Source organism: Mastomys coucha, unplaced genomic scaffold, assembly GCF_008632895.1.
Source record: "Mastomys coucha isolate ucsf_1 unplaced genomic scaffold, UCSF_Mcou_1 pScaffold20, whole genome shotgun sequence".
Lineage (NCBI taxonomy): Eukaryota > Metazoa > Chordata > Mammalia > Rodentia > Muridae > Mastomys > Mastomys coucha.
The window spans coordinates 99,728,364-99,755,300 of NW_022196903.1; the positions used below are offsets into that span (position 1 = coordinate 99,728,364).

Here is a 26,937-nt window from a genome sequence, read left to right on the forward strand (position 1 = left end):
TTTATATGCTCTCGGGTAAATTACAAAATAGGAGACTCCTTACTAAGAACTCATCACAGCAGGCATGCTTTAGGCATTAAGTAAGAATAATGTATTTCTCCAGGTCTGTTTACTGTTGTGGTCAGCCCAAAGATCCTGTGTATCTGCTTAGTGTAGCTCTCTAGAAGTTCTCATGTTGCACATCCAGAAGGTCTCAGTGTTCTATGAGGACTACATTTGGACAGCTTTAGTCCCAGGCCTTAACAAATCTATCTGTTTGTGTTTTTTCTCTGTTTTGGTTTTACTTCATTCCATTTCAATTTTTACTGTGGTTGCCTTGAGCTATAACCTCACTATGTAGCCCAGACTATTTTCACATATTTTATGTAACCTATACTGGATTTGAATTTGTAATATTCCTGTCTCAGACTCCAGACTTCTAAAATAACCTTCATGTGCTACCATGCTCAGCCATCCATTTTCTTTGTGGGATTCAGTTTTGGAGTTTTCCATTCTTGGCTATTCCCTTTCAGCAGTGAATCTAAGTATACAACTAAAATTATCTCTGTGATATTATCAAGCAAACACTGTGGGTTAGATCACACTCAAGGAAAATATCTGAAAGTGAGTCTGAAGGCAGCCTTGCCTCAAGTTTTGTTCTAGTGAAGTGGAGAACTAGGATCAGAAAGGTCTTTTGTTTTAGTTCTCAAACGTTAGTGTGCAAGAAAATCGCCCCAAGAGTCAGGACAGAGAGCTGACTCTGCAGATAAGAGCACTGGCTGCTCTTGCAGATGATCCTGGTTCAGTTGGCACCTGCCTGCCACTCCAGTTCCAAGAGATTGGATGCCTTCTCTGGCTTCCTTACCAAGCTGGGTATATGATATACATACACACATGGAAACTACTCATATACATAAAATAAAATAAATAAGACTAAAATACAGAATCATCCAGAGAGTGAGATAAATCTGATTTGGAAAAACCAGTGTCTTATGGTACAGTCAGTGAGTCTGAGATTTAATATCACAAACCTAGCGTGGTTAGAATACAAACAACCTGTAACCTGGCTTGGACAGTGACTCCTCCACCATTTTCTAAAATGTCTCTTTACCTGTTTAGACTAAAATCACTTTCATTCTTCTAGTGACACAAAACAACTTCTGTGAAAGCTCTAAGGATGAACTTTGTCTCCCTGGCTATGAAGATGGCAGATACAGGATTTTTGAGTGGTTTCTTGTGTCTTGTGTGTCTTGTGTGGGACTTGCAAGTCTCTTTGTGACCAGTGTACTTAGACTATACTTGGCAATTCTTTCTAAAAACCCCTCCTGAGCAAGCTGGCACCCCACAGTTTGGTTGAAACAAAAGATCTCTTTTTTTTTCCTCAAGCACATTGGTAACCAAGGTCTAAAGGGTTAAAAGCTAAGATTTCTGCTTCCTATACCAGGCCTGCTAAAGAATATCAAATCTCTCCCTGTATATTCAGGAAACCAAAGAGCCCAAGCACTAAAATCTCTGCATGACCTTAGATGAGTGCTGAAATATGATTCCCTTTATGCTAATGTTAATTTCCAGGCAGTGAGCTTGCTTAACTAAGAGAAAATAAAACTTTAGATAGAATGGGTTATTTATAGCAAATGCAAAGCATCATTATTATCAATTCTTATTACAAAATACACAGAAAAAATATCCTTTTGTTATTTAAATATGGCTTGGCTACATTGAGAAATAGTACAGATGTTAATCCACAGCCTCCCAGCTGCATCCTGGGTAATCATTATTGTGTTTTATTCCTATTTGGAATTACTGGTAATAGACTGTATATTTTTGTGTGAAATTCAAATCAGGGAGCACCGATGAATTGAGATGATTGATAGTATATATACACACACATAATTTTGGAATTGGGGACAACAATAGAAATATTTCTCTCTTAGAGAAAATCTACCACACTCGCTGCTGTCTCTGTGATCTTGTTAAAGAATTCTTTTCATCAAAATAGATGTGCCAAACATTTACTAAATTCTCCATACTTGTAATGAGCTGACCCTTGACAAGTAATCTAAATTTGTTTTGAAAATATCTGTGCAATTGTTGAAAATCTGGAGCATAAATATATAAATCCTAAAATATATAGTTTTAATGCATAAGCATTTAAAACTTCATGACTGTATGCTTTATTCTGTTCTTTTCTCTTCTTTGATAGCTCCTGCATTCTGTGGTTAAATTTCTCATTGAAATGATTTTACATATGTAATTAGGAGAAAAGAGAATGGGGCCAAAATAATATATAATATTGTTGAAACTCTACATTTTTATGCAGACGTATGTGTTTATGAGCAATTATGTCTCTTTCCCACTTACAATCAGTCTAAAATAACTGACCTACTCTGGGGTCATTACTTTAGAGCAAACTAAGACACTGTGAGACTGTGGTTTCCCAGAGGTCCTAAAGTTAGGAGCTGAGCAAGGCCTTAAATGATAATTCATGCTCTTCCTGAGCCCTTATCCGAATCTTCTTTCGTCAACATCACATGTGGTCTCCAGAGTAAATACAATTCTATTCAGTCATGGTGTCTCCTTTATTTTCCTTATGTCTCAAGTTTTACATGAAGCTTTATTTTTTGGTGTCTAAGTTAAGAATAAATAATCTTGCCAGATTTTACTTAATCTCCAAACCTAACTTGATTCTATGTTCTTCTGTCCCAATTTACATGAACAAGTTCTATCTGGAATTATCACCCATCAGTTAAAAAAAAATGCTTATAAAGGTTTTCCAGACTCACAATTGCAGTCTAGATAGCTCAAGATAACCACATATAGCTGAAACAGACTCTCTAGCAGAGTTGTAATTTTTATCATATCACCTCATAGCTGGCTATGCTTCAGTTGAACAGTTTGTCAAGCAATGGCAAAATAAGCACATTAAAGACTTTAAAATGTTTAGAAATAATTTAAATAGGCTATATCCTATGGACAGCTGTACTTACTACCACATAGTGTGTTAAAATGAGTAAGATACATCATTCTCTTAAGAAATTAATGATTCAAAGAAGGGAAAAGAAAGGCTTGAATGGCTTCAGAGAAAACGAGAGGCATCATAGAGTAAAATCATCTTTTAAATCATGTGGTTAAAAAAAAGGGTAAAGGTAAAAACCTAGGAGAAAAGATAGAAATTAGATAGAAATTTATTTGAAGAATGAAAATCCTATGGATTTTGCATGAACAAAGGAAATGAGAAGTACTTTGAATAATGCTTATATGTGTATACCCTAATAACATACTCTACCCAGCTACTTAAATTATGGTTCGTAGCTTATGCTTTGAGCTTTGTTATTATTCCATGACAAAATGACTACCACACATCTAATTTCTCTTCTTCAAAAGCAAGATTTGGAAATTCATGGCAGTTTGCCTTCGGTGAGTGTCCAAGCACCTGATCAGCTGGCTTAAAATTGGTCCTTTTGTGTAGCCATTTTAGGAATCAGAACTACAGACTATTCTTTATTTGATATGCATAATCATTTTAATTAGGTTCTTTCTGTGTGCATGCATGCATGTGTGCTTACATGCGTGCTCAGTATAGAGCTGTTCTTTCTTATTGATTTTATTTTTTTAAATCATCATCATTTTTTCCTATTATATTCTTTAATTACAAAGGGGGAACTTTAACTTTGTGGCATTACAAAGCTTTCCAAAGTGGCAGCAGCACAAGTGGGATGTAGGAAGCACAAAATGTGAAGAAAATAGAAGTTTGGGCCAAAGCAGATGGAACAATAAGACATGGAAGGAAGAAGGAGAGATGCCAGGCAGCCTGTGTCTGGATGCTGGCAGTTAAAGACATGATCAACACGTGACAGGGGAGTGCTAAAGACATGATCAACACGTGACAGGGGAGTGCCAAAGACATGGTTAACACGTGACAAGGGAGTGCTGCCTTAACTTCCTACATACTGGGAAGGAGTTGATCTTCAATGGGAAATCTCATCTTAAAGCTGAGAAAAAATTCTTGGGTATCACTGGCTGTTTGTTTGTTTGTTTGTTTCTTAATGTGGTATTGCTTCTGATGGTTGCTACTATTGAGAAGGTGATGTTCAATTGAACTTTTTCTCTTTCAGATGACTACACGCTGCATGGCCCAGTTTTTGTTCAAGAACCAAGTCATGTCATGTTTCCTTTGGATTCTGAAGAGAAAAAAGTGAAGCTCAGTTGTGAAGTTAAAGGAAATCCAAAGCCTCATATCAGGTTTGTTTGCTTAAGAATGTGCTTCTAGCCTGAAATGGTGGCACATGTCTTTGATCATAGCATTTGAGAGATAGAGGTAACTGATTCTGGGTAAATTCAAGGCCAGCCTAATCTACATAGTCAAGTTCCAGGTCACCCAGGGCTGCATAGTGAGACCCTGGTTCCAAAACAACAACAAAGCAACAACAACACAACAACAACAACAACAACAACAACCCAAGAAAACAAAACTAAACAAGAAAACCCAAAACAAACCAAAGAAAAGAGCTTGTTTATATTATTAAAATTAAAATTAACAATTACTCACAGAGTATTGAAGAAAATTTTTAGGTAGGCAATGTGAGGTACCCTGAGAAACATGAGGAAATGATTCTTTCATGAAAACTTAAGTACCCAGATTCTGTTTCTGGCAGTGTTAAGGATTAAATATCCAAATAACCTTTTCATTGGAAACACTAACAAGTCCTAATAACACTGTTTTAATAAGAGTAGAAATTTTTATTTTGTCACTAAGCCAGCAGGAAAGTCAGAAGTATTTGAGTGTTACAGTAAATGGATTTAGAACAAACAGGATTTGTCATTTTTCATGATCCGTTTTATGCAACCTCACAAAGACCATAGTTGTAAGACAAAGCCTAGACTTGTAGGAGCATGTAACATAAAATCATTTTTCAGAAAGAAACTGGAGATACAAGCCCTCCCAATTTAGAATAGATGTTAACCAAAAATCAGTTTTCCTGCTTCAGGAAAAATAAAGTGCCAGTAATCATGTATGTTAGACTATGAGTCTCAGTAATTTTCGTAAGAAATGAGATGAGTCTATAAAGAGAATTGGCAAGCTAGATAACAGACCCGAGGCAATCATCTCAAGGCAACAGAAAGAGGTGAAAACCAACAAAATTTGGAGAATGCATTAGAGGACCAAGGAGGGAGAGAGAGAAAGAAAGGAACTATGTGTGACTTGGGACTTGGTCAGTTCCAAAACGAAACTTGGAAGAAAATAAAGCAGAAACACCTGCACAGTGAGACCCTGATTCCAAAACAACAACAACAACAATAACAACAACAACAACAACCCCCCAAAATCATAGTAAAACAAAGACTCAAAACTAACCAAACAAAAAAGCATGTTTATATTATTAAAATTTAAATTAGCAATTACTCACAGAGTATTGAAAAACAAAGAAAGAAGAAAATTCTGAAGGGTCAGAATTTTCATCACTAATTAAAACCATCTAGTTACTGCAGCTTTAGGATGTTTAGCACATTTCTAGTACAAATAAAACTAAAATCACTTCTAGAACCAGGAAACTGCAGAACACCAGATCAAAGAGATGGCCATAAAAGAGCCAGATTTCTAATACAAATATTTTTAATGAGGTGACAGTTAAACTGGCAACTGACTCCTCAATGACAAGAAAAAAGAAAGTCAACATTTTAATTTTTGAAAATTTTAAACCATCAAATATAAGCTTAAAGAAGTGAGGAACATATGGGGCTATTAATAGCAAAAGGTAATTAGAAATACTCTTGTAAAGAGTTAGGGTTATTTGTTATAATCTTATGTAACATACAAGGTTATAAGTTAAGAATATAAAGTATATGATTCTCCATAAAACTAAAATTTATCTATTCCATACTGTTCTAGTTTGTTTTAAAGTTGCTATTTTTTTTATTTTAGATATTTTCTTTATTTACATGCGATTATGAAATGCTGGACCAATATCAGTTCAGGGAGTAACAGTTTTATTTGGCTTACAGGCTACAGCTCATCTTTAAAAGAAGCCAAAACAGGAACTCAGGGCAGGAAATTGAAGGAAGGAACTAATCAGAGGCCACCAAGGAATACTGCTTACTGACTTTGTTCCCCATGGCTTGCTTAGCTACCTTTCTTTTGCAAACCAGGACCACTTGTACAAGAGTTGTACTGTGTATAGTGGTCTGGGTTCTCCCCTCAATCAGCAATCAAGAAAATACCTTGTCTACATGCCAATCTGATGGAGGAATTTTCTCAATTTAAGTTTTCTCTTCACATTTGGCTCTCTTTTGTGTCAAGTTGTTGAAAACCAAGCCACTCATGTCTTAGTATATACCCCAAGAAAATTTAATAATTCTTTGAAAGAGATGCCTAGTCTTTCATGTTTATTATATCACTAAACACAATGGCCTCAACATGGAATGAATTGGAGTATATAACAACAAATGAAAGGATGAAGGAAATGTGATTCATACACAATGCAAGATTATTCAGTCACAAGCAAATGAAATCCTGCTCTGTGGTTCTCACATTGTGGATGGCACTGCAGGACATTATGTTAAGTGAAATAAGCCAGACATAGAATGGTACTTCATGTTATTTCCTCTATATAGGAGCTAAAATTATTGATCTTTTAGAAATGCAAGGTAGCAAGAGTGGTTGCCAGAGGACATGAAGGAAGAGGTGAAAGGCAATAGATAGGTTTGGAAACAGCCACCAAAATATAGGAAGTAGGGCTTACTTGTAGCTTTGTATATCACAGTTGGATTATGACAGTTTATCATGTATTTCAAAATAACCAGAAGAAATATTTAGGAATGAAGCTTTGTGGTAGTATACTCCTATAGCAGGTTGAAGGCCCTAGATTCAATCCCAGTTAAAAAAAAATGAGCCAAGATTAAACAAATTCTATCTTCTTTTTCCATCTTCTGGTCTGGCATGTAGTTCAGTTACTAGAGTGGCTATACATTGTATATGAAGACCTAAATTTGACCCACAGAGCCACACAACCAAGGCATGGTGGTGTAAGACTGGAAAGCCACATTTAGGATCTACTACTTAGGAAAAAGAAGCAAAATAAAAAAGATCAAGTTTGCCGGGCAGTGATGGCACACACCTTTAGTCCCAGCACTTGGGAGGCAGAGACAGGCAGATTTCTGAGTTTGAGACCAGCTTGTTCTACAGAATGTGTTCCAGGACAGCCAGGGCTACACAGGGAAACCCTGTCTCAAACAAACAAACAAACAAAAAGATCAAGTTTGTCTTCAAATACCTAAGGAGTTTGAGGTCAGCCTGGGATGCATGAGGTCCTGTCTCATAAACAAGTACATTTAAATTTAAATAATATTTAAAATTATTAAAATAAAAATGAGTAAATAAATAAAAGCCTACTTATAAAATTCTAAATATAAAGAATGCAAAGCACCCTAATTTGATATTGTATCTTCTGTAAATGTTAAATTGTCTCACTATATCTCATAAATAAGTGTTAATTAGAAATTCCTTTAATGGAGAACAGAATACACGTCTATAGGCAGAAAACCATTGAATTTTGATTCCTAAAGATTCTTTCTAAAGGAAATTCTAAAAGACATCTTTGAAATGGGATAAAAATGATAACAGAGAGAAGACCTGAGCTATGAGAAGACAGAATTAAACAAAGTGATGTGCCAATAATTCCACATAAAATTAAATTATCCACTAAGAATGGATAATAAAGAGTATACTTTCATTTAAAAAAACAAAAGAAAAAAGTTAAAATCCATGAGAGTGATGGGAGTATTTTGAAACATCTTACCCTGGTCAATGGTTTGCCCATGTGGTTAAAGAAAGAAATCAAACTGAATTCGTTTTTCACATTACAGACAAAAATCAATTTTGGATTAATAAAAGCCCTAAAAGGGACATTTTAAAAGAAGAAAGAAAACAATCATGTATATTTATAACTTTAGGGAGAAAAAGGTTTTTAGTATGATAGGAGATGTAAAAATCATTGAAAAAAAAACTTAACTTCATTAATAGTAAATATCCTGTTCAATGGAATAGACTGAGCTGAGCAAACTCTAGACTATGGATTGAGGCTAAATAGAGAAACCCTGTCCTGAAAAACAAAACAAAATCAAAAAAGCTAGAAAATTCCCCCAAATCAAAAGGTGAAAACCATGTAAGTAAACAGAAAGGTTACACAATATTCGAGCGGCTGTTAGGAAGTGATGGTGCTGGAGAGATTCTTTGAGTGACCATGGTAAGAACACCTTGACAGAGCAGCACACAGGAGAAAGAGTTTATTTTAGTTCACAGTTCAGGTGTGGTGCCCACCTTGATGGGAAACCGCAGCAGCAGGCGCTTGAGGCAGTTGGTTAAATCCCAAGACAGAGAGCAGGGGTGCTCATGTTCACCACACCTCTGGCCTTAAGGCAGCTTCATTGCCTGCTTCGTAGACATTATGCTTCGTAGACATTTAATCAAGGTGAAGGGACTCTTAGTTCTGCTAATTTTCATAAGCCTTTGGGCCACAGAGTCCAGATTCACATATTCTTGGATGATACATTCAGAACCACCCAGGACAATCACTTAAAACATGCCGAGGATGTAACTGAACACTAGATGTGGTTAAAGTCATGGTCGCAATCAAAATCAACACAGGAGACTCATGGAGTTCATATTATTCACTTCACTACACATAGCTCTTCATCATTTCATGATCCCTTACAACACATATCTGATGTACTTTAATTTAATTTCAAATTTAAGGCTAATAAAGTTATTGCAAGACCAAATAAGATGTGTCTATGCCACCCTTCTAGGCTCAGGGAAGATCAGAGAATAGAGTACAGAGAGAGCATAAGAGTTAGGGGATAGAAATGAACGCCCTAAAGTTCTGTCTTACTAGCACTGCATGGCTGAGACTCCCATGAATAGTAGTGGCTACCAGCTTACTGAAGGAATAAAAGACCCTTAATTTAGAGGTAGTGGGTAGATGTACTGAAGGCTTAAAAGAAGAGAAGTTGTAGGGCTTTGAGAAAGGCCACCTGCTCTGCCACCTGGATAAAGAAAGGAAGAACATTCCAGAAAGAAAAGAACAACTAATTAGAGAGGGCTCGATAATTGAGTGAGCAGGCCATTTGTCATCTGACACAAGATATTTTTGAAAGTGAAAGAACACTCTTAGTAATTTCTGTAGAGCATCATCTATAAACCTTATGCTGTCCTGACCAAACCAGGATGCATTGTCTATCTGTGTAACAACACAGCAAACTAAGTTAATGATTTGAAAACACACTGCAATGTAAAAACAAATGCAAGAGGCAAGGTTGCTCAAATATATAAATGATGAGTTAATGGATCCCACTTTGAGCACACAGCCGAGGGTAAGTTCACATGTTAGCTATAAATGAAAACAAATTTTGCAGCCGATTTTGGCAAGTCGCTGCATTGTTTTTCCTCAAACTGTGACCTTTAATTAACATTGCCTGTGTAACATTGTGTTTCTAGATCTAGGGGCTTGCCTTGTTATTTAAAACAAGCCATAGAACAGAAACCTATTATGGTTTTTTTTTTTGTTTTGTTTTGTTTTTTTTTAAAGATTGCAGGGGAAAGCTGGGGAGAGCTTTTAATCAAATGCATTAGCAATGCCAGGCAGTACACAGTGCTCGCCTTTATTCCTCTAGCAGTTTGCTGGTGACATAATAGCAGTCTGGACCTGGGAGCTTAAAAACCCCCTGTTGTTGAAGGAGAGAGCAAGAGAATGAATAGAGGAGCAGGTGTTTTCTAACACCTTGCTAGCTGAACTTTCCTAGTCTTGGTGTTGGCTTTCAAGGGGTTGAAGGAGTAGGAAAATCTCAAAAGTGAGTGCTCTGTGGAGAACTTCGGCTGCAGGTTTTTCCTACGACACCTTAGCTGACCTCTTTTCTTTACATTTCTTCCTTCCACTGAGCCTTTTCTTTACATTGTTTCTGCCCCTCAGTTTTGAAAGGATTGACCCCGACCCAGAAAACTTAAGAAGTTTTGCCCCTTGCCAACTTCTCTTGTATCAAAGTTCCCTCAGGGTGGCTGATATTACTTATTTCACCCAGCATCTCTTCCCAGGAGGAAGTAGCCTTCAAGCAACTGGTTAAAGGTGGTTTGCTATGAAGTTTGCATTCAACTGAGTCTGCAGAGAACAAATTCCAAGTCAGAAAGGACCTGCCCCTCCCTGAGTGTCAAGTTCAGATAGTTAACAGAGGTTTTGTTTTGTTTTGTTTTTTCTTTCCCAGTGAATCTGTACACCGACCTCTTAGCGGAGTGTGCAGAACCATACCTTAGGGAGGTTCAAGGTGGTGGTGTTTGCCTGTGTATAACCCCGGTTCTCTGGAGAGAGTTTAGCTGTGCCTCCCCCAAGTAATTCTGCTTATAAGACATCAAGTTGCTGTGCCCCCTGGGAAAATCTCTTATTTACCCCAAATGAGCCTTGCCACTCCATTACCAATACTTAAGATTCCTCAAACATTGAAAGCAAATTGTGAGATTTTCAAGAATGTTTCACTACACGAGAGAAGAAATTCACCATGCTATCCACATTCAATTGGAACAAACACTGACTGCATTGCAGTAAAACACCATAGTGCGCTTTATAACACAGACCTGACTGCATGTCTCATAAAACACTTTATTTTCTAAATCACCCCATCCCTGTTGCTGTTTGTATGTAAAAGCAGGCAATAAAGGAGACGAATGGACTTCACGCACAGCTTTTTTTGGTTGAGGGGACAAGTGCAGACAAACCTATAGAGGTGTCATAATTCCCACATCCTGCCTTATGAAAAGATTCACATGGTCCTGTTCCCACATTCCACACTCTGCTTGCACCTCACATTATATTGCAATTTCCTCTTCGAGTTCTTAGATTTGTCATATTAAATTGCTCTACCATCATTTGAACTGAGAGTTATGGCCAAGACGTGATCAGCTGACTAAAAGCAAATGTGTAGGGCAGACAGTCAGTTCTAGAGGCTCATGTGCAGCTAGTACTGCTGGGATATAACTCGGCTGTTCTCTTTATTGCTTATTACTTTCTTGTCTGTGTCAGAGCACAGAGAGAATTACTGCAGAGCCTTAAAACACTGTCGGTTTCTAATATCCGGCTTATTATACACAAACACATAAAGAACTAAGTCCTATTTCTGCTTCTAACCTACATTCTCAGCTCTCCTGTTTCTAGATTTTTTACACTTCAAAGACATGGATGTGAAGGAACTTATGCCACTGGGCTGAGTGAGGCAAGTGGGGTTCATGAATTGTGTATATATGCTCAAAGCTCAAATAGAGAAGCAGAGTTTGAATGTCTTAAACTCAACAAGTATTTAGTGAGCAGTGAGTGGGTTAAAGTGCTAGATGGACAGAAGTGAGAATACTAAAGTAATTCTGGGAAATCATCTTGGGGCAAAAGCACTCTTTGCATGAGGAGTAGGGGAACTTCCACAGGACATCTGATGAACCATGACCCATTTTGACTAGCAATATGGACAAGGGCTTCATTGGAAGATGTGCATCTCCTCCCCCAACTTTTGCTTTTTAAGACAAAGTCTCCCTATTTGACCCCGTCTGGCCTGAAGTAGACTAGGCTGTGTAGACAAGTCTGGCATCCACATGAATCTGCCAGCCTCTGCTTCATGGATGCAAAATTTAAAGGCAATGAGCACACCAGTGAATGTGTCCTATGGGATGGACTTTGGTGTTGGATGTACTGGCTCAAGCACTTGGGAGACAGAGGAAGGAAGATCAGGAGTTGAAGGCAGATTGAGGTCAGCCTGAGCTGCATGAAACCATGTCTCAGAAAGACACAGGAAGGCACACGCATGCGCCTGCACATGTAATTTGAAGCTAACAGGCTGACAATTTTATCACTTAAATTCTTTTGCATTATGTATTTATAAGCACAGTGCCCTGGGACGTAATAAAGAATTGCACAATGGGTGGGCATGCACATGCGCATTTCTATTTAGGCAATGGCTCTCGTTATTTTAAGAAAGTAAAACGAATAATTCTCCATCTCTACTCTCGATTTGTTGACTTGAATCAATTTCCTTTGTGCTACAACCTTTTCGCATGTTTTCAGCTCCTATGAGAGTCTTGGTAATTCATAAGCTATCAAAAAAGCAGTCATTGAATTATATTAGTTCAAGAGTCTGTACGGATTCCTATGAATTCCTGAAAGGTGATTTGACTCAGATAAAGCTCAAATTCCTTTGATGATTCTGAGAACAGAATTGTAGATCTTTGTACCAAAGCTAAGCTACTAAAATATGAGTCCCCGTAAAGCTAATTTATTGGGCTCACTGTTGCAGTAAGATTCACAGGTGACCCACAGAAATGAGCAAAAGAACAAGAAAACATTCTTTGCTTTGGTTACTTAATAGCCTGTAGTTCACTGGGGCAGTTGATTGACAATTTGAGTGCCGGTGGCTAAAGAGATCATCCAGTTGATCCATGGCCAGGCAGATTTGGTCCCTGAAGCATCTCAGATCAATAGAGCTCCTTTGCTTTGCCACCAGGCACTTCAGTCATTTTAAGAACTGAATCAAAATAGGCTTGACTGCAATTTCAGCAACTTTTCTGTTGTTTCCCTGAAAGTGGTATATTCTGTCCTCTTGATATACCTATTTATATAGTGATTGCTAACCAGACAAAGAACTTTTTACTAAGCAGCCATTTTTTTTTGAAGAAAGTTATAGAAATTGTGTGAAAAATAATTCCCCCACAAGAAATTAATTATTTTATGTAGTCACAGAACAGGAGCTAAAGTTGGATTATCATCATTTACTACAAAAGACAGCCCTCTCCCCATAAGTACTTAAGATGTCACCATTGCTGAATAGACAATTTCTAATATATGCTTTTACCATGCTTCAAAAATTGCACTGGTGGTATTTCACAGTATTTCAAGTTGTTATCTATTTTAGACAATTCAGAAATATTGATTAATATTACAAGGCTTTATCTACTGGCATTTTTATACTATAGGTGGAAGTTAAATGGAACAGATGTTGACATTGGTATGGATTTCCGCTACAGTGTTGTTGACGGCAGCTTGTTGATCAATAACCCCAATAAAACCCAAGATACTGGAACATACCAGTGCATAGCAACAAACTCGTTTGGAACAATTGTAAGCAGAGAAGCAAAGCTTCAGTTTGCTTGTAAGTAGCCATTATATTGCACCTCCAATGTTTCTTTGAGCTTTTGTACATTGTATGAATATACTTTACAAACAGTACCTTCTGACAGACAACATGGATTTGAATGAGGCATATGATAGCTTTTCTCTATTTAGAAAATAGTTTATGTAACTAATAAACTATAAACATGGGAGCAAAGAGGTATATTTCATAAAGTCTGAGGTAGTTTGCTTATATGATCATTTGGTTGTATGATGATTAAAGTAATATACATTTATACATGTGTTAGAATTTACACATGATAAATGCATGCATGCAACATCACTAAACATTAAACACAGCAACTGAAAAAAGCCAATTTAATTGTAAACAACCTAGTAGTTGATAAAGAAATGCTTTAACAATGAAATTCGGAGTGGAGGGGTAGCTTAGTTGTCAATTCGCCAATAAATCCTATAATTCTCTGTTTTGTTTAATAGAGTAGAAAAATATTTTGTCCAATAACGAAAAGTGGGGATACAGTGTTACTCACCTTTTCTATTTTTATGACAAATTAGAACACAGAAAATCTAATTACCAGGTCTTAAGATTGCCATTTAATGAAAATCTTTGCCTGTGTGAAGGAAAGTAGAATTTAGAAAATTGAAAATCAAAATCTAGCAGTAGAAGCAGTAAGTACACATTCTACTGCAGACACCTTGAGAATCGCTGTTCAGCTACAGTTTTTAGAGTGTATGTATTTGCATATGATTATATATTTTCTTGTATAAAATCTCAACTCATATAGCGGTATGTTAATATCAAAGGTTTTGTAATTACTAAGTCTGTTGGTAGTAACACTGTAGAATACTCTCATTAACAAAACCCACTCTGGGAACAGAATATCAAATATACCTATTATAATATTCAGTACTTAATCTTTTATTGCTATTTGATGGCACTTTTTTGTAATTGATAAATGAATTTTCTAGAAATTTTGTATATATTGTAAATGTCTCCTGAGATAGTCTTTAGTGTTTTTAGGTAAGCACAATGATAGGAGGGTAATATCTAATTAAGGGCCACAGAACCAATATGCCTATTTCTCAGATACAAACTAGTATGTGTACTCACTTTTTAGTAACGACAGATGAAACACATAGTTTTATTTCACAAAATAATTATGAAATTATAAAATCACATGTCTTTAGCATAGGGTAAAAATCTTATCATTTGATGAATTATGACTCCTCTGTGATTTTATATTTCTTAATTGCATAACAAATTCTTTTTTTTTTTATTTTAGATATTTTCTTTATTTACATGCGAATTTCTCCATTCCCAGTTTCCCCTCCAAAAAACAAAAAAACAAACAAAAACAAACCCCTGTTGCCTCCCGCCTCCCCATGCCTGCCACCCCGCCCTCTCCCACTTTCTGGCCCTGGCATTCCCCTACACTGGGGCACAGAACCTTCACAGGGCCAAGGTCCTCTCCTCCTATTGATGATCGATTTTGCAATCCTCTACCATACACATGCTGCTTGAACAATCAGACCCCTCTATGTGCAGTCCTTGGTTGGTGGTTGAGACCCTGGGAGCTCTGAGGGTACTAGTTAGTTCATGTTGTTGTTCGTCCTAAGGGGCTACAAACCCCTCAGCTCCATTGGTCTTTTCTCTAATTCCTTCACTGGGGACCCTGCACTCAGTTCGATGGATGGCTGTGAGCCTCTACCTCTGTGTCAGTCAGATACTGTCAGAGCCTCTCAGGAGATAGCTATATTTAGGCTGGCTTACCCTTCCTTCAGTCTCTGCTCCATAGTTAATCTCCACAACTCCTCCCGTGGGTATTTGATTCCCCCTTTTAAGAAGGAATGAAATGTCTTAAGAATGACAAAAAGGGAGAAAGAAACTTACCAACAAGTTGACATTTACAATATATACAATATTGTATATTTACAATATACATTTAAAGAAATAAATTTTTAACCACCACTCAAGACTATGGTTAAAGTATACACATTTGTATTAACAACATTATAGAGACAGGATTTTACATTCAAGAATAGGTATTTAAACAGAATAGAATAGTTTACTCTGAGCATGTTCCTTGGCTCACTTTTTCAATGGTTTTCCTGAAGACAAACATTTGAAAACCACTTTGCTCATCCTATGTCATCAATGACATAAGGATCCCTCAAACCTTTCCCACAGTTGTTGCTGGCAGTCACTCATGCCATGTCGGTGTTTGTTTTGTCTGCATGTGTGTCTCCATATATGTCGTCCACACATGGCTTGAAGATAGCATTGAATCTGTTGAAATTGGAGTCACGGACAGGTGATACGTGCGTGCTGGGAATAGAACCTGGGTCCTCTGAAACTGCAGCCAGTGCTCTCAAATATTGAATCACTTCTTCAGTCCCTTTCTAATTCCTACTATATGAAACTAGTTTGTCCTTAAATATGTGAACCTATATCTTGTCCTGTAATTAATTTTTCTTCAAGTTGTTAATGAGCAATTATCTTCTTGACCATCTTGTGTGAATTCATTATTAAGTTGTGATCACATAAAGAAGACTACAATTTTTTATATGTGCCATGACCTTTGCCGAAGACACTGAAGCCAATGAATCCATGTTGTGACCTTCCAGTGTAACTAATGTAATAGGCATACTGTTCATTTCTAAAAGTGCTAATTTCATAGTATAACCCTATTATTAATTTAAAGCATATCCAACAATTTTATGTTTTAAACTAAATTCAGAATATAGTATTTTCCTCTGTTATATATCCCATCCCAACCCTAGTCCTTTGGTCTATCACATTTGAAATTTTTAAATATATTTTTTTAGCTACCCTTCCTACATGGTAGTGTACCCGGGGGTACTATGCATCCCTTCCGTGGGGTAGGGACTAGCTTGTCTCTCACTGTGCATTTCCTGATATGAAAAAGGCTGCTGGCAATGTTGACCTCTTTCTCCCAGCCTGCTAAAACTAATAGTGAGTTCCAGGACTTTCTGAGCCACAGAATAAAAAATTGTGTTATAAGTACAAGAAAAATGATTGGAGTGTAGTTTAGTAGGCAGGAATGCTAGCTGAGAAAGTGAGATGTCCTGAGTGTGATTCAACACTATATAAATTAAATGAATTTTTATTTTATATGAAATATAGATTACCCTGTAATTCAATATCAGCAAAATCTATGTTCCTACTGGTATGTGTTGACCATAATGTCATACATGCCATAGAGAACATTACTAAGACAAGGTCAGGGCAAACCCTTACATTAAAGATCTTTGCACATTCTTATTCAGATTGTTGCAAATTTAGTCAATATTCTATAATTGAGATCCAAGTTTTATTTTCATTTAAAGCAAAGAAAATTTTCTTATAAAAGCAAGATGTACTGTATCTTCAGTATTGTTCCTGTCTGGTCTCTCTTCATCTTGGAACCTTGTTTAGACTATTTATCATAAAACAGGGAATAATATTTTAAAATGTAAATTAGATCATTGCACTTCTCTGCTTTATGCCTTCTGCTGCACCTTTGAAAAATATATTACCACATCTTATTTTAACTTCTAAAATAATGGCCAATTACTCTTTTGGTACTAGAGCCTTCATACTTTCATTTCCTCTGCCTAATATCCAACACCTTTTCTACTTTTTTAATTAGCAGATTTCTTAAAATCTTCCATTCTTGGGAAGGATCCCAAGGTAGGGCAGTCTCTGGATTCTCCTTCCTTCAGTCTCTGCTCCACACTTTGTCTCTGCAATTCCTTCCATGGGTATTTTGCTCCCCCTTCTAAGAAGGGTTGAAGTATCCACACTTGGGTCTTCCTTTTTCTTGAGTTTCTTATAGTTTGTATCTTGGGTATTCCAAGCTTCTGGACTAATATCCACTTACCAGTGAATGCATACCATGTGTGTTCTTTTGTGATTGGGTTACTTCACTCAGGATGATCTCCTTCAGATCCATCCATTTGCCTAAGAATTTCATACGTTCATTTTTTTAATAGCTGAGTAGTACTCCGTTGTGTAAATGTACCACATTTTCTGTATCCATTCCTCTGTTGAGGGACATGTGGGTTGTTTCCAGCTTCTGGCTATTATAAATAAGGCTACCAGGAACATAGTGGAGCATGTGTCCTTATTACATGTTGGAGTATCTTCTGGGTATATGCCCAGGAGTGGTATTGCTGGGTCTCAAGTAGTAGTACTATGTCTAATTTTCTGAGGAACCACCAAACTGATTTCCAGAGTGTTTGTATCAGCTTGCAATTCCACCAGCAATGAAGGAGTGTTCCTCTTCTCCACATTTGCTGTCACCTGAATTTTTGATCTTAACCATTCTGACTGTTGTGAGGTGGAATCTCAGAGCTGTTTTAATTTGCATTTCCCTGATGACTAAGGATGTTGAACTTTTCTTTAGGTGCTTCTCAGCCATTTGGTATTACTCAGTGGAAAAATTTTTGTTTAGCTCTGTACTCCATTTTTAATAGGGTTATTTGGTTCTCTAGACTCACCAAACCCAGACACTATTGTGGATTCCAACGAGTGCTGGCTGACAGAAACCTGATATAGCTGTCTCCTGAGAGGCTCTGCCAGTGCCCTACTAATTCAGAAGTGGAGGCTCACAGCCATCCATTGGTCTGATTACATAGTCCTCAGTGAAGGAGCTAGAGAAAGGACCCAAAGAGCTGAAGGGGTTTGCAGCCTCAGAGGAACAACTAACTACCAGTGCCCTGAGAGTTCCCAGGGACTAAACCACCAACTAAAGGGTAGACATGGTGTGACTCATGGCTCCAGGTGCATATGTAGCAGACAATGACCTAGTCGGTCATCAATGGGAGGAGAGGCCCTTGGACCTGTGAAGGCTCTATGCCCCAGTGTATGGGAATGCCTGGGCCAGGAAGCAGGAGAGGGTGGGTTGGTGAGTACAGGGGAGGGGAGAGGGAATAGGAGATTTTTTTTTTTCTGGAGGAGGGGAAACCAGGAAAGGGGATAACATTTGAAATGTAAATAAAGAAAATATCTAATAAAAAGAAAACTTCCATTCTTGACTTCAGTGTAATAGTCTGCAGTGGTTTGAATAAGAATGGCTCCCACAGGCTAATATATTTGAATGTTTAGCTTTCAGTTGATTGGCTTGTTAGGAAGGATTAGGAGATGTGACCTTCTTGGAAGAGGTATGTCCTGAGGGACTAAACTTTGAGGTCTCAAAGCCTATACCTGGTTCAGTGTATCTTATTTCCTGCTTGTCTGTCATTTGTAAGTTCTCAGCTACAGCTACTGCTATGCTCCAGGGCCATGCCTGCCTACCTGCTGTCATGTTTTCTACCATAATGGAAATGGACTAACAATCCACAATTAAGCTCTTTCTTTCATGAATTGCCTCAGGGAGGGTGTGTCGCCTCAGTGACAGAATAGTAGCTATGATACAACCTAATAGATACTTTCCATACCTTCTTTTCTTATATAACAAGAAAGGTTTCTTTTACTTTTCTCTGCAGTTGTCCTCCAGCCCTCAACTTCAACCTCATAGTATCTCTGCTCCTTTTCCAAGATTTGATAAAACTTGTAATGACTGCATGTTTTTCTGTTTGGTTTTGATTCTTTAATAGCATCTCCATTCTAAAAGACCTGAGATCATGGTCTCCATCCTGTATTTGTAGAGACTCCATCAGTTTACTTGTGTGAATGTAGACATTCCTTTGATAACTCCCCATTTAGTAGTAACTATGACTGTAAAGCTAAGCTGGGAAAGAGGAACATTCACAAATACACACCATTTATATTCTAGCCATTTTTAGAGCTAAAATTCCTCATTAGCAATCAATACTGAGAGATATTTGTCCTAGACATTTTAATTAAGAAAACATGACTTGAAAGAGGTTGTTAATGTCAACACACACACACACACACACACACACACACACACCCCAAAACAAACAGCCCCCCTCATAAAACCTGCACAGCTCTTACCTCAAAGGGAATAAAGGATAGTTGATTCTGCACCAAATCTGACTGACTATGGCCAGAGAAATATAAGTTTCAGTCATCCAATATTTCATATTTCATCATGGGAGCAGATTCATGGAGTTTTTATAGCAATGGCATGAACGAGGTTAACAATCAAGGCAATTTTTCAAATATATTGTAGGAAACATAAGAAAAGTAGTTCCAAGAAGAGTGAGAAATCTCTCCTATAGGTCTTAGATGTTATCTGATGACATTCATAACAATGGAATTGATGGAAACTAGTGGCCCTTTGAAATTAATATACTACAGAAGGTTTTTCTTTTATTAGCTACAGGATGTTAGCTCCTATACAGATATGGGTAAGAATTGGCTATTTGAGGGACTACAGCTAGCCCCAGATACACTAATTACGCTACATACCTAAAACAGTCCAACATGTCCACATCAATATAGATCTAATCAGTCCATAAGTCTTGGCAGTTCCAGCCTCTTTCAAAGAATTCTCATTTATAGTGATATTTCAAAATTATTTTCAATTTACTGAAATACAAGGTTATTCTTTATTTAATGAACAAAACTTAAGGAATGCAGTGATATCCTTTAAATACCATTGAGTTCTTCTACCCTGAGCAGTTTTGCAATCCTTAAAGAGCAGTGTTACTATTTTTATCAGTTATTTTATTTATTTACATTTCAAATGTTATCCCTCTTCCCAATTTCTCCTCCATAAGCCCCCTATCCCCTTATCCTTTACCCCATATGTACTCTTTAGTTGGTGGTTTAGTCCCTGGAAGCTTTGGGTAGGATCTGGTTGGTTGATATTGTTGTTCTTCCTATGGGGTTGCAAATCCCTTCAGCTCCTTCAATCCTTCCCCTAACTCCTCCATTGGAGTCCCAGCACTCAGTCCAATGGTTGGCTGCAGGCATCCGCATCTGTATTGGTCAGGCTCTGGCAGGGCCTCTCAGGGCACAGCTATATCAGGCTCCTGTCAGCAAGTGCTTTTTTGCATCAGCAATTGGATCTGGGTTTGGTGTCTGTAGATGGTGAGGCAGTCTCTGGATGGACTTTCCTTCAGTCTCTGCTGCATTCTTTTTGTCCCTGTGTTTGCTTTTGACTGGAGCAATTCTGGATTAATATTTTTGAGATGGGTAGGTATCCCCATTCCTCAACCAGGGGTCATGCATATCCACTGGATATGGTAAATAGAGGTTCTATCTCCTTTTTGTTGGGTATTTCTGCTAATGTTATCGCTGTTGGGTCCTGGGAAACTCTTGGATCCTTGGCATCTGGGACTTTCTAGTGGCTACCCGAAGTTCCCCATCTCCTGCTGCTACACACCTCTGTTCAAATTTCTGACCCTCTGTACCTCTCCCCCATGTCCTCCAGTATCTGATCCTACCCTTTTTTTCCCCCTTCTGAGTAGGACTGAAGCCTCCATACTTTGTTCTTCCTTCTTATTAAGCTTCATATGATCTGTGAGTTTTCTCATTGGTATTCTGTGCTTTGGGGCTAATATCTATTTCTCAGTGAATACATACCATGTGTGCTCTTTTGTGACTGCGTTACCTCACTCAGGATGATATTTTCAAGTTCCAGCCATTTGCCTAAGAATTTCATGAAGTCATTGTTTTTAGTAGCTGAATAGTGCTCCATTATGTAAATGCACCACGTATTCTGTATCTATTTCTCTGTTGAGGGACATCTGGGTTGTTTTCATACAGACCCTAAAAGAGCAAAAATGCCAGCCCAGGCAATTATACTCAGCAAAACTCTCAATTACCATGGATGGAGAAATTAAGATATTCCATGACAAAACAAAATTTAAACAATATCTTTCCACCAACCCAGCCCTACAGAAGATAATAGAAGGAAAACTGCAATGCAAGGAGGTAAACTACACAAGAAAAAGCGAGAAATTAATCTTCTCATAACAAACCCAAGAGAACCACACAAACATAATTCCACCACTAACAACAAAAAACAAGTAAGCCAATGTTCTCTTTATGAACCGTGTGGCTTTATTTCTGAAGGAATTTTATATATTTCCTAGCTTATCTCCTTATAAAAGTGGAAGTGAAGACTGGAGTAGATTATTTATTGTTATTACATAGCCAATAATTTACATAACCAAGGAAATCCAGCCATCAGCTCCTAATCCTGAGCTGGCTTTTTCTACTTCAAACGAATCTAGTTCATCAGAAAATCATCCCTTAACTTGATGTAACAAATCATCATTCCATATTTTGTATTATTTTATTCATAGAGGAAGCATGTAGAGTTAGATTTATTATTTCTATTTTAAGGTTTATTAAAAATTATCTCATGCTGCTTTTGTTGACAGAACTTGATAAGTTCTTATATTGGCACTTAACATCTTTAACTTGCATTAATTGACTTCCAGAAATTTTCTAGTTTAGTGGAGATGATGCATCTAAGAATAGGTTATCATTTTGCTACACAATGTCTTCAGAAGAGAAAATTTTCTGGAATTAAGCCAATCCAGCATAATGCAAGCCCTTTAATGAGATATGGACCATTTCATGAGCATTACTTATTATAGTGTAATTTCAAGAGCATTTTTTCATTTTGATTTTTTGTTGTTTGTTTTCTCAGTTTTATTAGTTTGGATTGGGGGGGTTGGTATCAACTATCATGGGAGTTATTATTTGGCTATCAGCAATGATCTCCCTGTCCCTCCACTTACCCTAGAATATGCCTCTCTACCCTTTAGTCCTTCTACTTCACCTAGGGCTACAGAAAGGGATTGACTAATTTTTCTGATTAGCACATAGTATATTTTCAATAATACTTTGAATGAATGAATGAATGAATGAATGAATGAATGAAAAGTAAATAACTGCTGGACAGTGGTGCTACACACCTTTAATGCCAGCACTTGGGAGGCAGAGTCAGGTGGATTTCTGAGTTCGAGGCCGGACTGGTCTACAGAATGAGTTCCAGGACAGCCAGGACTACACAGAGAAACCCTGTCTTGAAAAACAAAAAAAAAAAAGAAAAAAAAAAGAAAAAAAATAACTGTTGAATCATCACACATAGGAATGAGTGGCCACTGTGTTCAGGGATTTTATTGTGGACCAACAGCATACTCCGTGGGCGTGTCCAAGTCTTATCACTTTGAGGCTAAGCTGGAGATGATATGAACTTGTGCTTGATGGGGAAACATAACCCAAACCAAGAAGACAACCTGTGTGAGATATATCAAATGTGCTGTCATAGTGAAGTCAAACTGAGGCTAGGACTGGCTTCAATAGAACCTTCAGCAATAGCTTTCCTTTCCACTTAAGTGTGCCTCTCTAACCCTCATCCATTTCATCCTCTGTGTCAACCAGAAAAGTCACATTGAATATTATAATCATTATTCCACAGTTAAAGTGCATCAGTAGACAAAGCTAAGAAGAGAGGGGATTTATTTCAAAGCTTTATTTCCATAGCAAAATGATAGACAAGTTTCCAGAGGCTGTGTGCGTAGAATATGATGCTGCTGCCTCACCTCTGAGCTTCCATACTTCTTACTTCTCCAGCAAGGCAGTCCATAGTAGATATTCAGGATGTCAAAGATGCAGTCAACAGCATTAAAGTTTTCTCTGGCAGAAAGATGTGGATCTCAAGGGACAAGGGATAAAGTTCTGTATTACATTACTTTTTAAGCATGGGCTCTGCATTCTATGGCCAACATTGCCAAATAGCAGACAAACAAACACACTCCAATATGCATCACTCCACTTGTGAAATCATCATTTACAAAAATGATCCAAGTATGTTGGTACATTGGTATATGCTATAATTTCAGCACTTAGAAGGCAGAGACAAGAAGTTTGTGAGTTAGAGACCTGCCGGGACTACATAATGTGTTCCAAGTCAGCTAGAACTGCACAGAGAAATTCTGTTTCAATAAAAAGAAAAGAAAATGGAAGAAAGAATAAAGAAAAGAAAAGAAGGGAGGGAATTAAGGAACAAAGGAAGGAAGGAAGGAAGGAAGGAAGGAAGGAAGGAAGGAAGGAAGGAAGGAAGGAAGGAAGAGAGGGGGGAGGGAGGGAGGGAGGGAGGAAGGGAGGGAAGGTGGGAGGGAGAGAGGAAGAAAGGAAATGTGGAAGAAATGCAGGCTTGAGAAGTAGAGATTCTGTATAATTGGAATGGAATTTGGCTCAGTGCTCCATTTCATTTATTTCTCCAGTCACAGCTGTAGATCTGTGAGGTGGAAAGACTCCCTTCTTAGAGATGAAAATTCTCTGAGGAGTGCCTAGCTTCAGAAAGTTCTGCAATGATTCCCCCTTTTCTCTCATTTCTTTCCCATATTCCACTCCCTATCCTGTCTCTGAAATAAAAATGGTAAGCTTAGATGTAGTCAAATAAGAATGCAAGACATGGATTAATTCTTTGGAATCACTCTCAGCTCCTCTGGATGCCTACAGTCTTGGACAAGGTTTCTCCCAATTTCAGATATCCATAAGATGGAGGCTAGTTACTCTACTTCTTTGCCTATAAGGATCAAGCAAGCTGATGATTATAAACTCCTAAGTCGTGTTTTAATAAGGCTCAATAATAAGGCATTATTCTACCTTTATTACTCTAGGTTGGATATTAGGCTATGCATTTTGGAAGCATTATCTCACTTAATTCTCAACAAGACCCTGGGATTTGTAGAAATTATATTCATCTTATAGCTGAACAGCTTGGAAACTAGCAAATTGAAATCCCTACCCAGGATGGGGTGTAGGAGTAAGCTACCAACCTAAGGTACTGGTTTCCTCATGCATGAGCAGCAGCCAATTACCCTGTCCCACTTCAAACATTTTTCTAAAGAACTCTGCATTCAAAGTATCGACTTGGTTTCTTGATAAAATCGGCCCTTGATAGATACAAATAGAATTTTATTGTATTTATTACCTTTGCTATAGTAATTCATAATTTTGTTTAACATTTTAGTTATAAATAATCTTAATACCATTATACTGTTGATTTGCTTCTAACATGAAAATGCATAATGTTGTATAACATGCATTATGTATGCATGTTTGTGACTTTAATTTTCATAAAATTGGTTTCAAGTTTTGTAATGAGAATAATTAATAGCAATTTTTCTGCTTGTAAAGTTAAGCAAGTTTCCAATTTATTTCAAGTAGTTTTAAAACACTCTAAATATTGATATCTATGGCAAACAGTGGTGGGTGGGTAAAATGTTATCTCCAATCAGAACATGACATATTATATGTTTTTTTACTCCCGTATCACCCCTCCTTCACAGATTACAAAGATGCGCTTTAAATGTCGATTTTGATGAAGAGCTTTCAAGAGAATAGTCTAATAACTTTAGATCCTAGCTCATCAAAGTGATAGCTTTATAAACGTCGTTTGGGGCCTTCAACAAAAGACCTAAGCTATTCTTCATCTCAAGTGGTGGATGACTATAAGTCATTCATAAGCAGATGAAAATTGTTGTTGGTACAATTAACTCCTTTAACACAATCCAGTTACCTGTCTGCTGTAGCAAGACTGGCATTGTCTTGGCATGTGCCTCTAGTACTAGCACTCTAGTAGAAGCTATGTAAGCTTACACTTCTCTCTGTTGACATCTGGCTTGAGATAGAAGAGGATGGATAAGTGTCAGGGATGCTCCTGAGCTCATGCAATGGGAAAAGTATCAAACAAAATAAAACTGAAACAAAACTATTGAGAAAAATAAATAGAGGAGATAAATGGAATTGAGTACAAAAGTCACTCCATTTTGCCCTTCTTTTCACCTTAAATAGCATATCTGTCTATTAGGGTAGAGTTAAAGCCGGAATGTAACTCAGTGGCAGAGCACTGTTCTAGTATATATTCAATCCCTAGTATCACAGGGATTGTAACATAAAATCCACTTCGAGGGAAATTTCAGTAATTTTTCTCACTTGCTTCACTCATCATGGTTTTGTATAGTGAAGCTGTCAGATGGAAGCATAGCAACTGACAAGATACCCTGATGGAAAATTTCTTCCTGGACAGGACAGTCAGCTTGTCTAAGGTCTTCACTGAGACATGTCATCCACTGTAGGGTAGAGGTGACTTACGGAAATAATAAGAGAAAAGGGATATGATGGAAAAAGCTGGGGGGGGTTCCATCTCATATTTGTTCCCTAATCATTGCTTGTACTTTCTGTAATTTTCATACGTTCATTATTTGAAATATTTTTTTAAATCTAACTTTGCTTTCATAACTAAGTTGTAGAATAGGTACTAAATCCTAATAAAAACGGGGTTTGGTAGATGGCCAGCTTTGTGACTGGCTTGACTGGTTTTTAATTAGGAAAGCTGCTGAAATAGGCAAACTTTTGTTTCTGAGCAATAAAATGTTGATGGATGGCTGTTTGGGTAAATAATTTGTGAGTATTTAGGTCAATTAAAGCTTAATGAATGAACATTTGGGTGTCAAAACTGAAAACATTTTCAGTGTAACTTGGGACTTCAATGTTAAGAATACATTTTTCTTTTTATTTGACTAGTTCAAAGAACTCAATCCAAAACTTGCTGAGTTTTATAGAAAATGATCTCATAAAAGCAAAACCAGTAATAGAGACATTGTGGTAAAAACTGAAAATTCAGTAATGTGAACCTCAAGAATTTAATGTATAAACAGATGCTACTCTGTTATAGTTATTAGCTATTAGATGTATCTCTCACAGTTGTGGTTGGGATCTGTAAGGTAGAGAATAGGAGTTTGTGATTTAAGAAAATCCGCAAAGTATTGATTCCTTTTAAACATCAGAGACATTCTAAGAAAACAAAACATGTAAAAATAGATTATCAATGGAAAATAGATTATCGATGGGATTCTAAAACAAGTTTGCCCAGACATGTCATTTTAAAAATTAATGAAACTAAAGTCAATTCATTCTCTGTGGGTGGTGGAGAATCAATGGGAACAGGAGAAGGATGGTAAATACACATGGAGATGTCTCAGTGAAATTTTACTAAAAAATAACTGTTTCAAAATGAACTGATAGAAGCAGTAAATTTACTAAAATATGTATTGTTCGATATTATAAACTAATAATATATTCAATACAAATATATAATTTTAGTTAAGTAATGATAATTATTTTTAAAATCTTAATTTTCTGTACTAGTTTTGTGTCCAGGGAAATGGGGGAAAGGCTAGCCTCACTCTAATTAGACTGGTCTTCTTTAGTCATAAATGTATATAAATATTCTCTTGTGTTTCATCTGCAGTCTAGTTGGCTATCTAAGACACATGGTAACTACTGCTGATGAGATACTCACTTTCTTTTCAAAATTTATACATTAAAATCCCGACTCCCCAAAGTAGGGGTATTTTTTGCTCCTGGAAAGGAGAATGACCCACAAATCAAGGTGTATGCACTCAGATGCCTAATCCCATCATACTTTGATCTGGAATATTGTTCATTTCTATTATTTTAAAATTAGACACCCACTCTATATTGTGTTATAACAACACTTATCAACCAGGGCAATGAACCCCAAATGATACCTGTATTTGCAAATTGTAAGTATGAACCTGTCTTTTCAAGTCTTTTCTGTTATAATTGAAGATGTAGAGATGAGAACATCCAGGGCTACTGAGGCTGATCAAAAGTTCATGTAAGAGAGGATGTACAAAGATTGTGACCATAGGTACCGCAAAGGGTGCAGTCTGGGAAACAATGAGCATTTGGAGCCCACAGAAGCTCTTGAAGCAAGGGAGACTCCCCTGAGCCTTTAGCCTGAGTGTGCTAGCACACATACTTTGGAATCCTAGCCTCTTGTGTTTTGAAAGGAAAAAAAAAAAAAAGAAAAAAGAAAAAAAAGGAACCTCTCTGAAAATG

General features: G+C 37.2%; 1 protein-coding gene across 8 annotated transcripts in view; it reads left to right on the plus strand.

Moving 5' to 3' along the window:
* The window catches only part of Cntn4 (contactin 4), a 975,079-nt gene that overhangs the window by 630,888 nt on the left and 317,254 nt on the right, over positions 1 to 26,937 (plus strand). For all 8 annotated transcript variants that reach the window (XM_031382788.1, XM_031382782.1, XM_031382784.1 and 5 more), the window contains 2 exons: positions 4,095 to 4,221; positions 12,980 to 13,155. In XM_031382788.1, coding sequence (XP_031238648.1) covers positions 4,095 to 4,221; positions 12,980 to 13,155 — 303 coding nt within the window. The remainder of the gene's footprint in view (positions 1 to 4,094; positions 4,222 to 12,979; positions 13,156 to 26,937) is intronic.